Genomic DNA, 19,285 nt, shown 5'->3' on the forward strand with positions numbered 1-19,285 from the left:
CATGTAAGGAAATAATCTTAACATATAATGTGAGCAGTGTTTCCACTCGTTCATTAAATTAACCAGATTGTTATTTATTAGTGTGACGTGTAAGACGTTTTGGTTACTTCGGCTGATCCTTCTTTGCAAACTTCCCATGAACTTGTTCTTGTTCCTCCTGGACTCTTCTGTTGTCTACTATGAGGAGGTGGTTACATCTATCTGGGCTTGTCGTGCGAGAATGAAAGTGACTAAAGAATCTATGAGCTTTAAGGTAACTTTATGGGGTGATCCATACGGAGTCCTCCTATAATTGTACAAGGTACACAAGTTTGTATATAATTGAAGATTAAATAAACCTTCGAATAAGTGATCCTACTCCAAAGCTACACCCTTAAGAGGAATGGATAGCGAAGCGTAGGCCACATATTCTAAGTCAATAAGATCTTGATCATATATAAAACTTTAGGAATATACCCTGCAAGATTATACACCTATCCGTAAGGGTCCTTAAGTTGCCACATAAGTTATTTATATGAACTAAAATACTCCTATAGTATTCTAACGTAATGTACTTGTTTTGGTGCTCAGGTAAGTTTTAACACTGTTGCAACACCACATCATTCCCAAACACATGTCGGTCACATCTCGAACGAATATAGTTGATCAGGCTATATTGATCCTAGCTATGATTACATAACTGTTCAGGTTGACGATAGTGCCCAACCTTTAAATACTTTTAGTTCTGTTCTCCTCGTGACACTAGTTCTATTATGCACATGTATAAGCAAGTAGGTATATTTTTATAACCTATAGTTATATTCTAAAAATATATCATTATCCAGAGCACTTAAGCCCCATTGTATTTATAGTTGTATATCTTTTATCGGTTGATATACTTAGTTCACTATAAACAATGCTCTGATACCAATCTGTCACACCCCAAAACCGGAACGGCGGAATCGTTCGGGGGTGGAGGACGTCATGTTTAGTATCACGAGATATCTATATGGTAAGCAGGTAATGAACAACCATTTCATTTCGAGAGAAAGTGTTTACAATGTGTGAGTTCACAAAACATAGAATTCATACACAAATAACAAAACAAGACTTGAAGCTATAATGCTCCATCTTCTGAATCCCCAGCACGAGCACCTGTCTAATAGTCTCCTGAGAATACAAGTTATTTGAAAGAGTTGATCAGCAATTAAGCTGGTGAGTTCATAAGAGTTTAGTGATGTAAGTATGTTGTAAAGTGTTGTTAAAAATGTAGATGTAAAATGGTGTTAAAAATGTAGTTGTAAAATGTCGTAAGTTGTAAGTCCTGTTTTGAAAAGTTCGCCTGTTCCTCTAGAAAATCATATATTTCCTACTTTGATGGAAGTTTAAGTAAAATGACACTACAACCCATTCTATGGGTACTAAGTGGGTACAAGTTATATAAGACTCAGAGTAAAGAAACAATCGATTGTGCGCATCTGCCCTAAGCTCACAACCAAACAAGCAACAGGAATTAAGGCGGATAGCACACATTCCATTGGTTGTTAGATCATCGTCATATATAACCCTGGTGTAATCACTTGTTACTCATGGAGTTAATTGTAATGTTTCCGTTATATCTAATGAAGAAATATTTAAGAAAACCCTTATTTCTTATAATAAAATAGTGACCACAGTGACTACTTTTATAATAGCCTAGTTGATACTGCTATATATAATCTAATATCGGATAGAAAGTTAACTGAGCGAATCTGCCCTAATTCCACAACCAAACAAGGAACAGGAAGTAAGGCGGAAAGCACACATCCAACTACCTATTAGGTATTAGTTTTATACATAAACATGGTGTACAAACTAAGGTATTATAGAGTTACTCACCTAAGGTCTTTTAAATTGTACTGGTTTAATAAAATGGATTAAACCCTTTACCGAGAAGTTTCTAGTTTTGTATACGAAAAGTACTGAAGGTATGTTTTGTACTAGAAAAACTGTGCTTTGACTCTGTGTCCTATAACCTGACCCATACCTGGTACCCTTATGATGACTCAATGTATACTAACCATACATATATATAGAATCGGGTAGAAAATAGATTAGGTGAATTCGTTCCAAGCCCACAACCAAACAAGGAACAGGAAATGAAGCGGAGAGCACACATCCTATTACCTATCGGACCCTATTGGCATATATATATATATATATATATATATATATATATATATATATATATATATATACATTAAGGAATCATAAGACTAGCATTATGGTCCTATCTTTTACTCGTATCCTTCTACCAAGGCATCTTCTGTTATGTGCTAGACCCGACTATTCCGTTTGTCGTTTGTAAGAATGTATGTTTTCCCTAGTTCATAACTATCTTGACTCGAAAATAGTTTGGGTTGGACTTTCAAGTGGTACCGTTACTTTATGAAAGAAAGGGAAGTGTAAGTACACAGTTGTCGTTTATAATGACATGCGGATGTACTAATAACCTAAAAACATATTTTTTTTATTACGGTTATAATGTGAAGGCTAGAACCCTTACTATATGCTCTCCCTGTCAGGAGATTAGGGGGACTAAACACGACCTCTGCAAATTCTTGCAAGCCATGTAATTCACATTAAAGTATATGATCATGTATACCCAATATAACTATCACCTTTTGTTTAAAACAATGAGTTAGTGATTCATTGGTATAATTAGATCCTTTATGTGTGTTCTCATGCTATAGCAACCTAACTTGTTTGTTTTGTACTGTATCTTGTACGTTCTGTTTGTTTCTAGTAATTGTGTGTTCTCTCTGTATGGTATTGTTTGATTCTCTTCACTATCTGTTCTGTATGGTATTGTTTGATTCTCTTCACTATCTGTTCTGTATGGTATTGACTCTTTGTGTGCTTCATTGTACTAGAAGTAATGAATAGCATTCTCCTAAACTATACCTATTATAGCTTACTAATGTTCTACTTCAACTGTTACTGGAAAGACTCGTTTATCTACTAAGTTATGTTTGTACTTTAAAAACAAAGTTTTGTATAACTAGAAAGTAACATAACTTTAAAAGAGTTTTTGAAATGTTTTGACGACTGATAATTGACATAAGTAACATTTTGAAAGATGTTTATAACAAACATTTACACAATTATCATTGTGTTCAACTTGTATTCCCCCCCCCCCCTAAAACAGTTAAAACAGTTAAAAGATTCATTACGGGGTATGAACTCACCTGCTGTGGGTGATTCAAACGGGTATGCGTGTAAGGATGAGAAGTTCCACGAATGAAGTCCCGAGACACAATAAGTCCTAAATGACATATAAGGACACATATTGACATGAATATAGTGTTTATAAACAACTATATGAAAGGAAACACCTTTCGGGACTAGGAAACACCTTGATCAAGTGTTGGAATCACATGTGATTCAACAAAGGAAAGTGAAATGGCACTAACATGTGTTTACGGTTTAGGGACCAACTCGCTTCGAGTTTACGGTCGTAAACCCATGAGTTTACGACCGTAAACTCATGGTACTTCTACCATTTTGTGTTTTGAAGTCTTATAGGTCATAAGGAAGCATCCTAACTTCAAGTCTAAGCCTTAGGAAGTGATTGTGGCAACATTTCACCCCTTTGTAGAGTTTACGGCCCATGGACCATTTCTCGATGAGTTTACGGCCGTAAACTCTAATGGTCCTTGATGTTTTCGATGTTTAAAGTCCTATACACTTCAAGAAAGGGTTCTGGGTCACTTGCCTTGCATCCTATAGGGTTTATGGCCCTAATGGCCACCAAAAAGGGGTTTACGGTCTTGGGAGTTTACGACCGTAAACTCCCTTTGATCTTGTGTTCTTGATGTTTTCAAGCCTCTAAGCATGGATACTAACTAGATATGAAGTATAGGGAAGTGTACTTACGATCTAGAAGCTTGAAATGGTTGATATTGGCCAAGAACACTAGTGTGTGTTCTTGGTGAAACTTGAAGATCTAAGAAAACATGATTTTTATGGATGAATCATGAGGATGAAGCTAGTTAAGAAGGATTATCAACAAACTAGAGAAAGAACACTTACGATTTTTGAAGATCAAGCATGAAGATCGGGATGATACTTGAGAGAAAACTCATGTGTTCTTGAAGGGAAAGTGAAAGAATGAAGAAAAGTGAAGGAAATGAACTTATATGGAGAAGTTTACGGCCTAGATGAGTTTACGGCCGTAAACTCCATGTTTACGGTCGTAAACTCCATTTGATGGAGTTTAGGGCTTGATTCTTGTATTGTGGCCTTTAGCAGATAAATTCCAATACTTATTCCTTTAGTGTACTAGGCCTAAACTCCTTAGAAAGACCTTTAACAGGGCTAGACTCAATATTAATGAGTTTGACACTCATTTGAGTTGATTGACTGGGCTTTAAATTTAAAATTTTTTCCGGGTTGTCACATCTAGGGATAAGGATATTGAGAAATAGGAGTAAAAGACTAATAGGACTTAGTCAAATTAACTACTTGGACAAGGTGTTGAAACGTTTCAACATTGAGAATTCCAAGAAAGGAGAATTGACTATCCAGAGCAATACCAAACTGAGTAAGACTCAGAGTTCGAGTACTGATGCCGAAATAGCATAAATGAGTCGAGTACCATATGCTTCCGCCGTTGGCTCGATCATGTATGTTATGACATGTACTCACCTTGATGTGGCTTTTGCTTTGAGCATGGTTAGTCAATATCAAGGTAATCCTGGTAGAACTCACTGGATAGCAGTAAAGAGCATTCTTAAGTACCTACGGAGGACTAAGGATGGGGTCCTTACCCTCGGTGGGAGTGATGACTTGAGAGTGAAAGGGTATAGTGACGCCAGCTTTCAGACCGACAAAGATAATTTCCGCTTTCAGTCGGGCTGGGTATTTACCCTAAATGGAGGAGTAGTAACATGGAAAAGTTCCAAACAGGAGACTGTAGCTGATTCAACGTGCGAATCAGAGTACATAGCAGCAAGCGAAGCGTCGAAGGAGGCAATATGGCTAAAGAACTTCATCGGAGACCTTGGAGTTGTACCAATTGTAAAGGAGCCTATGGAGATTTTTCAGTGACAACGAGGGTGAGGTCGCCTTAACCAAGGAACCGAGGGATCATGACAGATCCAGGCACATCGACAGAAAATATCACTTTATAAGACATCGGGTAGAAGAGGGACTCCTCCTAGTGCAGATGGTATCGTCAGAGGATAACCCAGCAGATCCCCTTACGAAGGGACTGAGTTGGGTTTAGCATTTGCAACATGCTAAGAGCATTGGCCTAAGGGACGATATTAGTTTTAGTGATTAGATAGGCATTTAGAAACTTGTAATAAATTAATGCAATTGACATTTAATGATTAAATAATAAGGGTTTTATTTACAAGTAAGGTTTACTGTCTTTTGTCAAAATTTTATTTTATGTTTCACGTTTAGCGTTTTTTGACTTCCAGAATAATATGATTATTCGAACTATCCACAGTCAATCATACTTTGGAAGTACGTTATGAAGTTAGACTGTCATGAATTGGCTTGTAGATTGTCTAAGGTGTTTAGACATAGCAAAAGTTTGCTACAACGTTCATGAGTACTCCTGAAATAAGATTTGAGTATTGGATTAAACCCACGCTCACATGAATCACTTCATGGAATTCATCACGAGTGATTGTGAGACGATAATATCGTATAGTCTTCAAACAAAGATATATGAGTTGTTGATTACGAGTTGGTTGTGAATTGATAGTACGAAAACGCATCAGTAACTTGATGTTATAAAACATATTGTTGTGTATAATTTAACAAGTAATTGGTACAAGCATATAAGTCGAAGTTTATCTGTTCCTTTTATCCTAAGAGGATTAAAAGCGATATCTTGGGCCCCTCGATGATTTTGTTTTGACTTATGTGTCGGATCCGGTCAGGACTAAATTGATGTGTTCAATTAAGTTCTGTGTCAAAAAATCAGAAAGCGGGAAACAAACTGTTAGACAATGAGTATGACTTTATTCCATGTCTTTGTCCACACGATATCTTGAAGAATAGAGGATTGTATGATCACTTATCTAAAGGACGCGTAATTGAGTAGATCAGAGTTCGATAGCGGCTTTTGAGAGCTACGATTGCTAATCGGATTTTGAAGTTGCATTGGAAGTTATAGTTATTAGACTTATCCAAATGGGAGACTGCTGGATTAGGTGTCTAAGCCCATAACTATAACTGGTATGTACTTGACCCGATAGTAGCATGGTCCTTTTGGGTTGCCTTCACCGGAGCAATTTGATAGGATGGATATTTGAGAAAGAGGTTATTTGTGATTTATTAATATATTATATGAATAATATATTAATTGATAAATCATATTATTTAATTGGTATTGATCAAGAATTAATTTGGAATTAATTTAGTGATCAAAAGAGACTGATTAAATTTACAGGGACTGATTTGGTAAATCAGTGATACTTATAGTTTGGGCTAATGATCCATGTTGATTAGGCATGGACTAAACCTATATGAGAGTCCATTAGGGTTTAGTCCAAAGGGCCATCAAATATGAAGAGTCATGGTGAATTAGGGTTTACATGTATGAAACCCAAGGAATTCCACACTATAAAAGTAACCCCTTAGCACATAAAATCGGCCAACTTTTCCTAGAAAAAAACCCTAGTCGATTTTTGGTGATTCCTAACCTCTCTCATAATCCTCTTTTTGCATTTGGTGTGTGTGACTCATTTGAGGCATCACATTTGAGGTGCTAAGTTCTTGAAAGGAAAGGTTCACAAGCTACAATAAGAGGTATTCATCTAACTAGTTTTACATTGTATATCTCAAATTGCATGCTAGCTAGAGTTTAAGCTTTGGATAAAATGAAATTACATGTATAACTTGAGAAAACTTAGATCCAAAGCATTTCGGGTTGTATGTGCACCATAGGATTGTTATAGTGCTCAAAACCCTTCAAAAACATCATTCACATGTTTGGAAAAAACAAAACAAAAATCCATAATCTAACCTTTGTTTCTCAAGTTTATTAACCATTGCCGAAAACTTAAAAACCATGTAAGTTCTTCAATGATCTTCACTCTCAGCGACTCATCTTGATCTCCTGTTCTCTTCAATAGACCAATGATGCCCTTAATGAATTCAGAAGAGAATAGATGTTTTTGAGAGATTCTCATGAATTTCAGTCGACCTTTAGAGGAGAATACAACACCTCAGTGTGGTTTCTTTAGAATATTCCCAGGTGACTCAATTTCCATATTTAGATCCAAATTTGGTTCCTCAACTTCTTTTTCTCCTAGCTGTCCAATCTCCCAGTCAACACTGAAATCAATAACCATGTCGAGCACATATTGCTTTGGGCATTGTAGAACATCTCCATGAGCTTTATCTGTACTCACCCTTTGTTTCAACCAAATGATCAGTGATCTGATATCAGCTTGGTTTATTTTAGGGAAATCAGCTTCAGAAAACATGAATTCAGAGTTGTCTGTCCTTCTTCCTTGAAATAATGCATATGGCATCTTTCTAAATTTCCGTATGTCAATTTTGCTAATCGAAGCAATCTTGAACCTTGACCACACAGATACAACTTTAATTGATTTCTTCAGGAATAATCTTTTCTTCACCTCTTCAATATCTATATCAACCTCAACTGGATAAATTGCACTTGGCCATAAATTGAACTTCATACCATTCGGAGGTGCAGGGATATCCCAATTTTCTTTAGTGAGGTATGAAGGAGGTGTGAAGGAATTTGTGGGCTTGATGACCTTGACCTTTTGATAAGAATCTCTATCAGGGTTCAAGAAGATGGTTCTTTTTGGTGATGACACTCTAAATTGTTCATCATTCCATGTACTCCTTTCTTCATGCGATATCTATGAAGATTTCCTTTTGAGAAGCATCGCTTGTTTAGAGTTTAATTCCTTAGCCTTCAGTTGCTTAGATAATTCTTCATTTATCTCCATTTGAGCTTCTTTAGCTAATTTCTTCTTAGACTTGAAGACAATCTTTTGTTTTCCCTTATCCTTGGGACCAGTTTGAGGAAGCTTTGGTTGAGTGCTTGGTTCTGATATGGTGATAGGTTTGGAGAAGTAAACATCTTTCCTTCTTGGAACTTTTAAAGATGGATCTTTGATCCATTGTTTTCGAATGAGTTCTTTTTCTTTCTCAGCCATCTTATCTCTATTCTGTTGAGCTTTTAATCGTTCATCAGCAGCCATTTTGTCGAGTTACTCTGTTTTCTCTGGTCTCCTTTTCTCAAACTCATTTGGTGAGTCTGGAATGTGATGTATGACAGGAGACTGACTTGATCTGATCTTGTTGAGTATTTCCGCCTCTGGTTCAGGTGGCCTGTCATTTGAACCATATAGCTTTGCTAAGATCAATTCAAGTTTGGAATCAGTCGATGCAACCTTTAATTGAAGAGCACATAGAGGAGAAGAGGAAGATTGTGTCTTGATATACTTGACTTCATCAACTAGCAACTGAACAATATTATGAAGGGAAGATATGTCACTTGATGATCTATTGTCTTTCTCGGAATTAGATTTGAGAGATTTGCAATGTCAGATCTTAAAGAATCCAATTGACGTTCAACTTGCTCACTAAATGCTTGAAAAGGAGAGGTGGAGGATGATGCGTAAGATTTGGATAGTTCTGCAATGGACTTCTCAAGAGTGGAGATGTGTATGTCTTGATCAGTAACATGATTTTTGCATATGATCTAACTTAGCTTCATAGATAGACTCTAGACTGGATAAGGACTGGATAAAGTCATCTATTCTCCGATACATTAGAGATAGACAATCTTCAATAGTTTTGTGAATTTTCTGATCTAGAGTTTCTATCCTCCGCATGTTGTGAGCAACTTGTCCCTTGAAATAAGCAGTTGTGCCTTCAAAATCTTCAATAGTGACCCGAAGGTTTTTAACCTGTGCTTATGTTTCCTCATTAAGAATATACACATTGTCTTCCATACGTTCAAGATACTCTTGAAAGTTGTCCAGATATTCAGAGTGAGAAGATGTGTGGAAGCGAATCTACTCAATACCATTAGATACCATTTGGGCAGTAAGTCTGATGCGCTCAGGCTCTGGTTCGGTGGTATTTGCTTCATCTGTTTCTTTAGGAGTATCATCCTTTTCTTGAGACTCTTTTGGAGTTGGAGGAGAGTAGTCATCAAGATCAATGCTGAAAGTCCTGGTAGGTGCGTTGGAGTAAAGAACAATGGACATGTCATGTGGTTCATCATCAACTACCAGTCCTTCACTGGTAGGTATGTCTACCGTTTGCATTGAAGTATCTTCATCTTGATTATCTTCTACTGGAGAGCTTTTAGGAAGATCTTCAGGTTCAATCTGCTTTTCACCATTTTGATCATCGTCCTCAAGTGAGTCATAATCCAAGGAAACACGATTGCTTGGGATTTCTAGAACTGACTGAAAGCATGTTGCTGAAACTGGAGCTGGGGAGGATGGTTCATCATAATCAGATGGAGCCTGAAACAAGGAATCTAAGAAAGAGTGTGGCTTAGAGGATGTACCAGATTTAGGAGGAGATGTGGGCTCATCTAAATCTGCTCCAAGATTATCATTAGAGATGACTAGAGATGGGATAGGAGGCGGTTGATTTGATTTTGATATCTTTTTCTTCTTTGCCAACTTCTTGGATGCATGATCGGAATGCTTCCTCTTATTTTTGGGAGGCAAAATAATTCCCTGGATGTATTTTTGATATGAGCATAGAGAGGCACTGTTTTCATCCAGCTTTGTAAGTATATCATCTGGAAGGATGAGTGGATGGGAAGAATCAGATTCAGATGTCGTACGAATCCGATATGGTTTCATACACAAGAAATGTGGCTGTGGGCCTTCTGGAATCCATCCTGGTGCAAGATTACTATTGTGGATGGCATCATTAATAATGATAGACCACCAACGAGGATGATGAATCAAAAACTTATTCTTTGAATCAGGGAGAAAATTGAGGAAATCTTCTCAAAGAATAGACGCATAGTCAACATTGATATCATAGAAGAGCCCATACATGAGAATCCAAAGGTATGTTTTACCGCGACTGCGTCCACTAACTGATCCGAAAAGACATCCAGTGAGGACGGAACTGAGAAAATGCCATGAGGTGGGAAGACAAGATTTCCGAATTCTTGAAAGGCATGGTTCTGTTTTGTCTTCAAATTTGTACCCCATTTCCTTGAACATTGTCAACAATTGAGCAGAAGATGGTGTGACAAATGTCTGAGGTTGATGAGAAATATCGCTTAGACCTAAACTAAATGCGAACTTTAGTTAAAACCAAGGTAGCTTGAAAAAGATCAAATTCAACATCAAGTTGTTTTGACCTTGCTCTTGTGGAGATGACTGTTGATTGAAAGACTTCTGTGATAAGAGATTGTGGAGTTGGAGAAGTAGAAATGAGTGCATATGCCAATGGGAACTTTTGCAAATATTCAACTATAACACCGACTTCTTTGGGTTGTTCTTGAGTGTTAAGAAGTGCAGCATAGTTGGATGCAACCATGTCAATTTTAGGTGATGATGAGTTTGTCTCAGTTGAAGGTCCGGTTGCATGAGATTGTGAAGCCTTATGAAGAGACTTTGCTTTAGAGGTCTGTCCATCTTCTTTGGAAGCCATGTCTTGAGAGAATAGAAGAAGAACAAAAAATGGAATGAATTGTTAGTTAAAGATATATAGCTGGAGAGTAGTAGCATATAATCCTAACTAAATTCCAAAGGGGGGGGGGGGGGTGGAAGAAAAAAATGTGTGAATTTGCATTCACTAAACAAGGTTGTGACTTTAGTAGTATTGTTCATTCGACTATGGACAAGAGGAATATGCAAATTCATTTTCACTAGGTGTAGGCCAGAAAGGAAATTACATGACAAGTTGGAATAAAAAAGAAAGAACTTGATGTCATATAAAACAACAACAGAAAAAATTGATGTTACTAAATCATAGCAAAAGTGCAAGGATCAAGTAAAAATGCTAAGTCATGGCCTATGATGACTATGGCATATAAATTAAAGATGTCTTTAGAAACTAAAAGAAAATTAGGTATCATAGAGACAGCAGTTGACAACTATTTATATAAATCCAAGAACACATAGAGTAGTGAATGGATTTAGATAGAGTTGAAAACGAAAGAAAAGAATATGTTGATCTTAAAAGAACATATAAAAGGCATGAAATTGAAGATCACATAAGAGTAAGAGAATAGACATTACTTTAAAGAAGATAGGTGAAGGTAATAGACTTGTCAGTATGAAAAGCAAGATATGCACCAATAAGTATAATGCTCACAGGAAAGATTTGATCAAAGTATCGATACTAAATAACCTAAGAATGGTATGTGAAGATGAATTAATGATCAATAAGAAATAACAAAAATAAAAGAAAAATAATAATAAAAAAATGAAATAAAAAAAATAAAAAAAATGTTCACCCAATATGATTGCAACAAGAAGAGGTATTCACTTAAAAGAAGTGATAGGCCAATACTAGGGGAACGTGACCATATGAGCATATGTATAGACATGAATCATCAACTAATGATTGGTAACCTTATGATATGAGGGTATGTGAACTAGCAAGAGAGATGATGCTTACCAGTTGATGTCTTGTTGAATGAATGAGCAACAGAGAGACAAGACAACTCAAATGACACAAGAGATATTCAAATATATGTTCTGTCAAGAGAAAAATAAAACTTTAGAAAGTGTACACCATGATCATCATAGAGTGCAAAGGAGTAGAATGAAAAGTTACCTAGAGTGATCAAGGAATGTGATGCTCAACACAAAATGATGATGGACCACGTGATGATAATCATTAAATACATGATAGTTCAATAATCAATGTTAAGTTGACTATGATGTACAAAAAAATAGACATGCAACATATCATAATGCTCATGAGATTGACTTGTGACAACTAGGTTTTCACAAAAGAATTGCCATGCTTACCTAGATTTTGGAGATGATCCAAACAAGAGACGTTGAATGATGATTCTCCAACAAGTAGTTGATGAAGCTCCAAAGGAAAGGAAAACTAGGGTTTGTACAAAACAAAAAAAAAACGATCTAGGGTTCAAAAAAATGTGAATTAGGTTTTTTTTTAAAAAAAAGATGATGCTCACCTAGGGTTCGGGAGTGGCTCAAGAAGTGATGATGAGATCAATTGATGTTGCTCCAAGACTTTGATGCTCACTAGGGTTTTGAAACTTGAGTGTGGAGCAAGTAGAATTTCGAAACTTGATTCTTGCTTGATGATCACAAGGGAAGGATGATGGCTCAAGAGGTGATCACGAAATCACTTGGTGATCACAAAGATCTTATTGATGATCAAGAGGGTTGTTGATGTTCAAGAGGGTGATTACGAAGATGATGTTGCACAAGATGGTTGATGAGCAAGTGATGATCACGAAGAGGGTATGGCTCAAAAGTGTGACTCGACACAAGGATGTTGCTCATGGAAGAGGATGATTAGGTATTAGGGTTTTGTAGATGGCTCAAGTTGTTGATGTTTATTAGGGTTGGCGCAAGTTGGACATGTTCACAAGTTAAGGTTGTCAAAGGATAGTTTATGAGGCAAGAAAGGTTGGCTCAAGAAGGATTGATAGTTGCGCCAAGGGAAGCAGTTGCTCACGAAAGAAGTGCTCACGAGAAGATGTTGAAGGCGCAAGAAATATATAGGACACGACTAGGGTTTTGAGGTTTGAGTGATGCACAAGGAACCGAGGTCAAGAGTGTGGCTCAAGAAGAAAAAGAAAGTGGCGCAAGAGGGTATTCTTGGTTTGCTTGATCACGAAGAGAATTGTGGAACAAGAAGAGAAGTGTGGCTCAAGAAAAAAAAAAAAGTGGCGCAAGAGGCTAGTCTCGGTTTTACTTGATGATCACGAAGAAAAACAGGTTGAGCAAGAGAGGGTTATGACACACGAAGAGAAGTTTGGCTCAAGAAAGAAAAAAGTATGGCACAACTAGGGTTTAAAGGGTGTGGCGCGTAGGAGTGGGAGGCAAGAATTCCTTGAGGCGCAAGAGAAGAAGAAAAGAAGAAGGTGGCGCAAGAAGTGATTATGCGAAGGAGGGGTTGAGAGGGTCAAGAGGGTCTAGAGGAGTTGCGCAAGAAGGTATGGTGAGATGAGTTGGCGCAAGAAGGGAAGGAAAAAAGGAATGAAACAAGAGGAAAGTTGACCGAGGCTTGTGTTTTTGCTTTTGCACCAAGGGGCTGCGAGGCCGAAGGTTATTGCGCTAAGGAGTTACACCGAAGTTGTTGAGCCAAATTAGGGTTTCAAAAAAAATGTTATGGCTCAAGAAGGAATTCGAAAATTGGGTTGTTGAGCCAAAGTAGGGTTTGCAAAAAAAATCTTATGGCTCAAGAGGGATTTCGAAATATGGTTGTTGAGCCAAATTAGGGTTTGCAACAAAAAAGGCTTATGGCTCAAGAGTAACTTCAAAATATAGTAGTTGAGCCAAATTAGGGTTTGCAACAAAAAAGGCTTGTGGCTCAAGAGGGAATTTCGAAATACAGTAGTTGAGCCAAATTAGGATTTGCAACAAAAAGGGCTTGTGGCTCAAGAGGGGATTTCGAAATATAGTAGTTGAGCCAAATTAGGGTTTGCAACAAAAAAGGCTTGTGGCTCAAGAGGTGAAATTCGAAATTTGGTTGTTGAGCCACATTAGGGTTTTACAAAAAGATGACTTGTTGAGCCAAATTTGTTGTTGTGCCAAGGCTGCTTGTTGCTCACAAACTGAAGTTGCATGTTGCTTACGCGACTGTTGCTCACGAAGCCTTATTGCTCATGAAGCCTTGTTGCTCCAAGCGAGTATCAGAGTAAGAATTTGTGAGAGAGTGAAAAAACAAGAATGAGAAGTAGAAGTGAGGTATTTATAGGTGAAGTTTTCTAGGGTTTCTCAATGGGCCAAAATAGGGCTTGTATGGGCCAACTTGTGGGCCCATAAGGCTTGGATGGTACTCAGGTATAAATAGGAGAATGTCAACTTGAATCGCGAGCACGAGAATGATGCCTTGAGAATCAAGAAAGAAAAGGTGGTGCATGCATGGATGTTATCTTTGAGACGTGCATGACACCTACGGAAATACCTACTTGAAACGTGCATGAAATACTTGACATGTGCATGGCCTATTTGAGATGTGCATGGCCTATTCAAAACGTGCATTGCACATTTATTATGCTCTATGTGGACTTAATGAGCCACATGGGCGTGATGCATCAAGTGGATGGAGACGCTTCAAGTTGTTGATCATGTGCCAATGTTCTTGATCATGCTCCAATGTTGTTGAACATGTTCTAATGTTCTTAAACATGCTCCAATATGCTTGAACATGCTCCAAGTGACTGAAGATGCTCTAAGCTGCTCCAAGTGATCAAGATCCTTCAAGTTGGTGAAATTTCTCCAAGATACTTCCAGTTGATCGAGATGACGAAGATGGTCCAAGATGCCTCAAGATGATCAAGTTGATGAAGATGGTCTAACATGCCTCAAGATGATCAAGATGAATGAATATGCTTCATTCATTCGTCCAGTTGGTCCAAGGAAGAGGAGATGGTCCAAGATGTTCCAAGAGCATGTAGTTGCTCCAAGTTGATTGATGATGGTCCAAGTGATCAAGATCATCCAGTTGCTCCAAAGTACTTCTAGTTGGTCCAAGTTGATGAAGTTGCTCTAAAATTGGTCCATGTACCAGAAGTTGTTCCATGTTGGTCTATGAGCATGAAGTTGCTCCAATATGCTTCCAACTGGTCGAAGATGGTTCTTTTAAGCTTTTGATCTGGTCCTTCTTCACAATATAGAAAAATGCTCCATAAACCAAGACAAGCACATATGGACTTCTTGAAGGGGATGGTCCACTTCTCATAAGATGCTCCACTTGGCTAAGGATGTTCCATGATCAAGTAAGTTATATTCTCTATCTAACTTAGTTGCTTTACCTAGATTCTAAGGCATGAGTTAAACAGAAAGTATAAAAGTGCAAACACTGAATAATCTAACTTTCAAAGTGATGTGTGTGCATATAGAAAGAGAATATGAGAATGGAATAGTAAAATATAGTGAAGTATGTGCATGTGAAAAAAAAACTTTAAGGAAACACTAGAACTTAGAAGGATGACTGATTTAGAAGCATTGACGATTATCTTGTTGTTACTTACAAATTTATCAAGCAACTAAATTCTGTGTATGATTCTTCACTTCGCATGGTAAAGAATTCCCTTGTTGATTATTATGTTTTGAATTCCTTAACATCACACAGAATAACCCGATTTATACTCACCAATGATGTCTCACCGCAATGCGTATATTTGTGTCTAAGGCCTAGTTACTTCCCAAGCCCTAAATATTGACAATTCTCATAAACGTTCCCCACTTATTTTGAACAACATACATTTTTGGCATTCCTACCACCTTTACCTTTTTATTGACCCATTTCGTTTCAAAAGGTATCGCCAAATTCCAAGTGACAGGACTTTAAAAGAAAACATAATATATATAATAGTTGACCTAATAATATTACTAGACTCTTTTTTTTATTGATTTTTTTTGAATCTTTTCTTATAAATCTAACTTTGACAAAGTACACAAGCAAATAATTCTTATCTTTACTTCTATTTGTACTTTAGTTCGTGACTTTCTAAGAAATTCATTGGAGTGTTCGGAATCACTTAGGTCACTAATGGAGTCCATGACTTTCTATTAAAGCCTTTTAAACAATATTCCTTCCCATCCATCCAAGCGTTTATAATTAGGTGGATAGATATAAATATTTCTCCGGGGGGAATATTCATCGAGTCCCAAAGGTCACAGATTAACTCCACTCCTGAACTATAACTTATTGAATATATAACTAGACTCAAAGTGAAGAAATTAAACAGATAAACTTGGAACTTAACTCGCTTTGTTTTAACTAAGAAGATTTTTATTGGGTATAAGATATTCATAAAGAAAAACTTTTTATGTCCCTCAAACTACACAAGTTTGCGTTTTTTGTTTCATGAGTTCACTAGGACAGGAAGCCACAAATATACTATAACACATTCGCTTATAACTAAACCTTGGAGTTCGCGTCAAATTATCCCACATAACATTAGTACTTCATGTATGTTATAACTCTAAGTAGCGTATAACCATGAAGCTTGTTAATGGTCACTGAAGTACCAATATTAGTTGTGTACTGAAGCAAACTGAAGAACCACATAATTTAGTATTTTGAAAAATCATTAAAGTGTGGAGCAACTAACCTTCTTCATTTGCATAGTTGTGATGACAACTTGCATTTTCCTAACAAAAATAAAAATAAAATCTTTTTGGTATTTTCTTTTGTTTAAAGTAAAGACAAAAATACAGAAAATAAAATATTTGCGTAGTTTTCTCTTATGTAAAGTAAAAAAAATAAAATCTTTTTTTTGGGTTTTTTTGTGGAAATAAAGCAAAAATACAATAAAGTAAAAATAAATTTTTTTTTGGAGTTTTCTTAAAAAAGGAGAAAGAAAAAATTTTAAATGCCTAAAGAATCTGGATTAATCATGCCAAGTCTTCCTAGAAAGTGTAAGAACTTGGATTTATCCAGAGCTTTGGTGAACACATCTGCAGTCTCTTCTTCTGAAGGAACAAAATGAGCTCAATATGACCTTTCTGAATATTATCTTTTAGGAAGTCATACCTGATATCAATGTGCTTGGTCATTGAGTGGTTGTCTGGATTGTGAGAGATTGCAATTGCACTCTTATAGTCACAATAGATTGGGATCTGTTGCATTTTGAATCCATAATGTCTCAGTTGTGTTTGCATCCAGGGCACTTGAGAACAACAACTGGCGGCAGCAACGTACTCAACTTCAGCAGTGGAGGTTGAAACACATGTTTGCTTCTTTGAAGTCCAACTGACCATTCTACCTCCTAAGAATTGACAGCTACCAGAAGTGCTCTTTCTGTCGAGCTTGCATCCTCCATAATCTGAGTCAGTAAAGGCTTGGAGATATAATTTGCCTTTAGCGGGATAGAATATTCCCAGAGATGTAGTTCCCTTCAGATATTTGAAAATTCTATTGACTGCTATGAGATATGATTCCTTGGGATTTTCTTGAAAGCGCGCACACAGACATGTTGAAAACATGATGTCTGGTCGACTAGTTGTAAGATACAGTAATGAGCCAATCATTCCTCTGTAGTGTTTCTGATCTACAGATTTCCCATCAACGTCTGAATCAAGCTTGTAGGATGTATACATTGGTGTCTTTGCAGTTGATGCATTCTCCGTGGAGTATCTCTTCAACAGATTTTTGATGTACTTCTCTTGACTAATGAAGATTCCCTTAGGAGTTTGACGAACTTGTAGACCTAGGAAGTAGTTAAGCTCACCCATCATACTCATTCTAAATTTGCTTTTCATCAACTTAGCAAACTCATCACTAAGGTCCTTGCTGGTTGAACCGAATATGATGTCGTCGACATAGATTTGCACGACGACCAGATGGTTGTTGTGGATTTTCCTAAAGAGAGTGGGATCGATAGAACCTCTTTGAAATTTGGAGTCTTCTAAGAACTTGGACAATGTTACATACCATGCTCTTGGGGCTTGCTTCAATCCATAGACGGCCTTTTGAAGCTTATAACAATGGTTGGGGAACTTTGGATCTTCGAATCCAGGAGGTTGTTGAACATAGACATCCCTATCGATTTCGCCAATCAAGAATTCACACTGCACATCCATTTGGTAAACCTTAAAATTCTTGTGTGCAGCAAATGCGAAGAAAATCCTAATGGCCTCTATTCTTGCAACAGGTGCAAAGGTTTCATCATAGTCCATGCCTTCTTGTTGCGTAACCTTTGACAACCATTCTGGCTTTGTTCCTGATGATGACTCCATCTTCATCACTTTTGTTTTTGTAGGCCCATCTTGAACCAATAACTGATACTCCTTCTGGTGTTGGCACTAAGTCCCACACGTTGTTGCGTTCAAATTTAGATAACTCTTCTTACATTGCTTTTACCCAATCTGCATCTTGTAGAGCCTCTTTGATTCCTTTAGGCTCTATCATGGATAGAAAGCTTGCATATAGACATTCATTCTTGGTTGTTGAACGAGCCACTACTCCAGAATCTAGATCACCTATGATTTGATCGACTGGATGATCCTTTGTCCATTTTGTGAGGCGGGCTTCCTTAAGGTTTTGAGGAGTACAAACTACCTCATATTGTTCTCATGGACGAGGAGGGTAGTCAGAATTGACTTTACCTTCAAAAAGATTGTCTTGGAAGAGTCCAGATCTACCTGAAACAGGTGGTTCCCCCTCAACTGTTGCATGCTTGAATTCAACAGATGGAGTGGATGTGAAGGAACTTGAAGGACTGGAACCAGTCGAGTGGGGTTCCCCCTGAAACCATGGACTGGATGGTTGGGAGGATTGTAAAGTACCTTTAAGAGTGGAACCATTCAAAGGTGGTTCCCCCTCTAAAGATGCAGTGAATGGTGTTATGACTGGTCCATATTGATGATGGGAGGTTGGGTTCGTTGGTTCAGAAGATTCTAAGGGACTTTTAGGGATAGAATCATTCGAAGATTGTTCCCCCTCAACCGAAGCTTTGATGGAACTGGAGTCTTTTGATGGTTCATGAGGTTGAGAGACATCACGAAAAGCTATTTTTATGAGCTTTTCTGATTCTAGGGCAGAAGGTTGAGCTGGAAAGAGGAAATCAAAATCTACTTCAATAGGATGGACTGGAGTAAAAGCATTAGCAGGTGATGGCTGGTTCATTTTATCAAAATGTTCTACCATTTGAGGACCAAAGTGGTTTGGATCCAGAACCCTTACATAACTTTCATCAAAAGTGACATCAATGCTTTCCTCTATCACCCTGGTTCTTTTGTTCAGAAATCTATAGGCTGCAGCATGAAGGCAATATCCAAGAAATATACCTTCATCAGCCTTGGGTGCAAATTTACCTAGTTGATCCCTATTGTTCTTGATGTAGCAACGACAACCAAAGATGTGAAAGAGGTTGACGTTGGGCTTCCTCTTGTTCATTGCTTCATTGGGAGTAACTTCAAGCTTTTTGTTGATTAGGGATCTGTTTTGAGTGAAACAGGCGGCTGTAGTGGCTTCAGCCCAGAAGTATTACGGTAGGTTCGCAAAGATCAACATTGATCGAGCAGCTTCACATAGTGTCTGGTTCTTTCTTTCAACTACACCATTCTGTTGTGGAGCGTAGGGTGCATAAAAGTTGTGCTCGATGCCTTTGGATATAAGAAAGCTATCTAAG

The 19,285-nt window shown here is 37.5% G+C and overlaps 1 protein-coding gene across 1 annotated transcript; it reads right to left on the reverse strand.

Annotated features, from left to right (window-relative positions):
* Positions 1-16,259: 16,259 nt before the first annotated feature.
* On the reverse strand, positions 16,260-19,050 carry LOC145105459 (uncharacterized). The gene is made up of 4 exons (XM_079042559.1): positions 18,261-19,050; positions 18,016-18,134; positions 16,911-17,957; positions 16,260-16,304 (listed from the first exon to the last, which is right to left on the reverse strand). Exons 1-4 carry the CDS (start codon positions 19,048-19,050, stop codon positions 16,260-16,262), a joined length of 2,001 nt encoding a protein of 666 aa, XP_078898685.1.
* Positions 19,051-19,285: the final 235 nt, after the last annotated feature.

Source organism: Lactuca virosa, chromosome 4 (assembly GCF_052849685.1).
Source record: "Lactuca virosa cultivar CGN04683 chromosome 4, Lactuca_virosa_CGN04683_v6, whole genome shotgun sequence".
Lineage (NCBI taxonomy): Eukaryota > Viridiplantae > Streptophyta > Magnoliopsida > Asterales > Asteraceae > Lactuca > Lactuca virosa.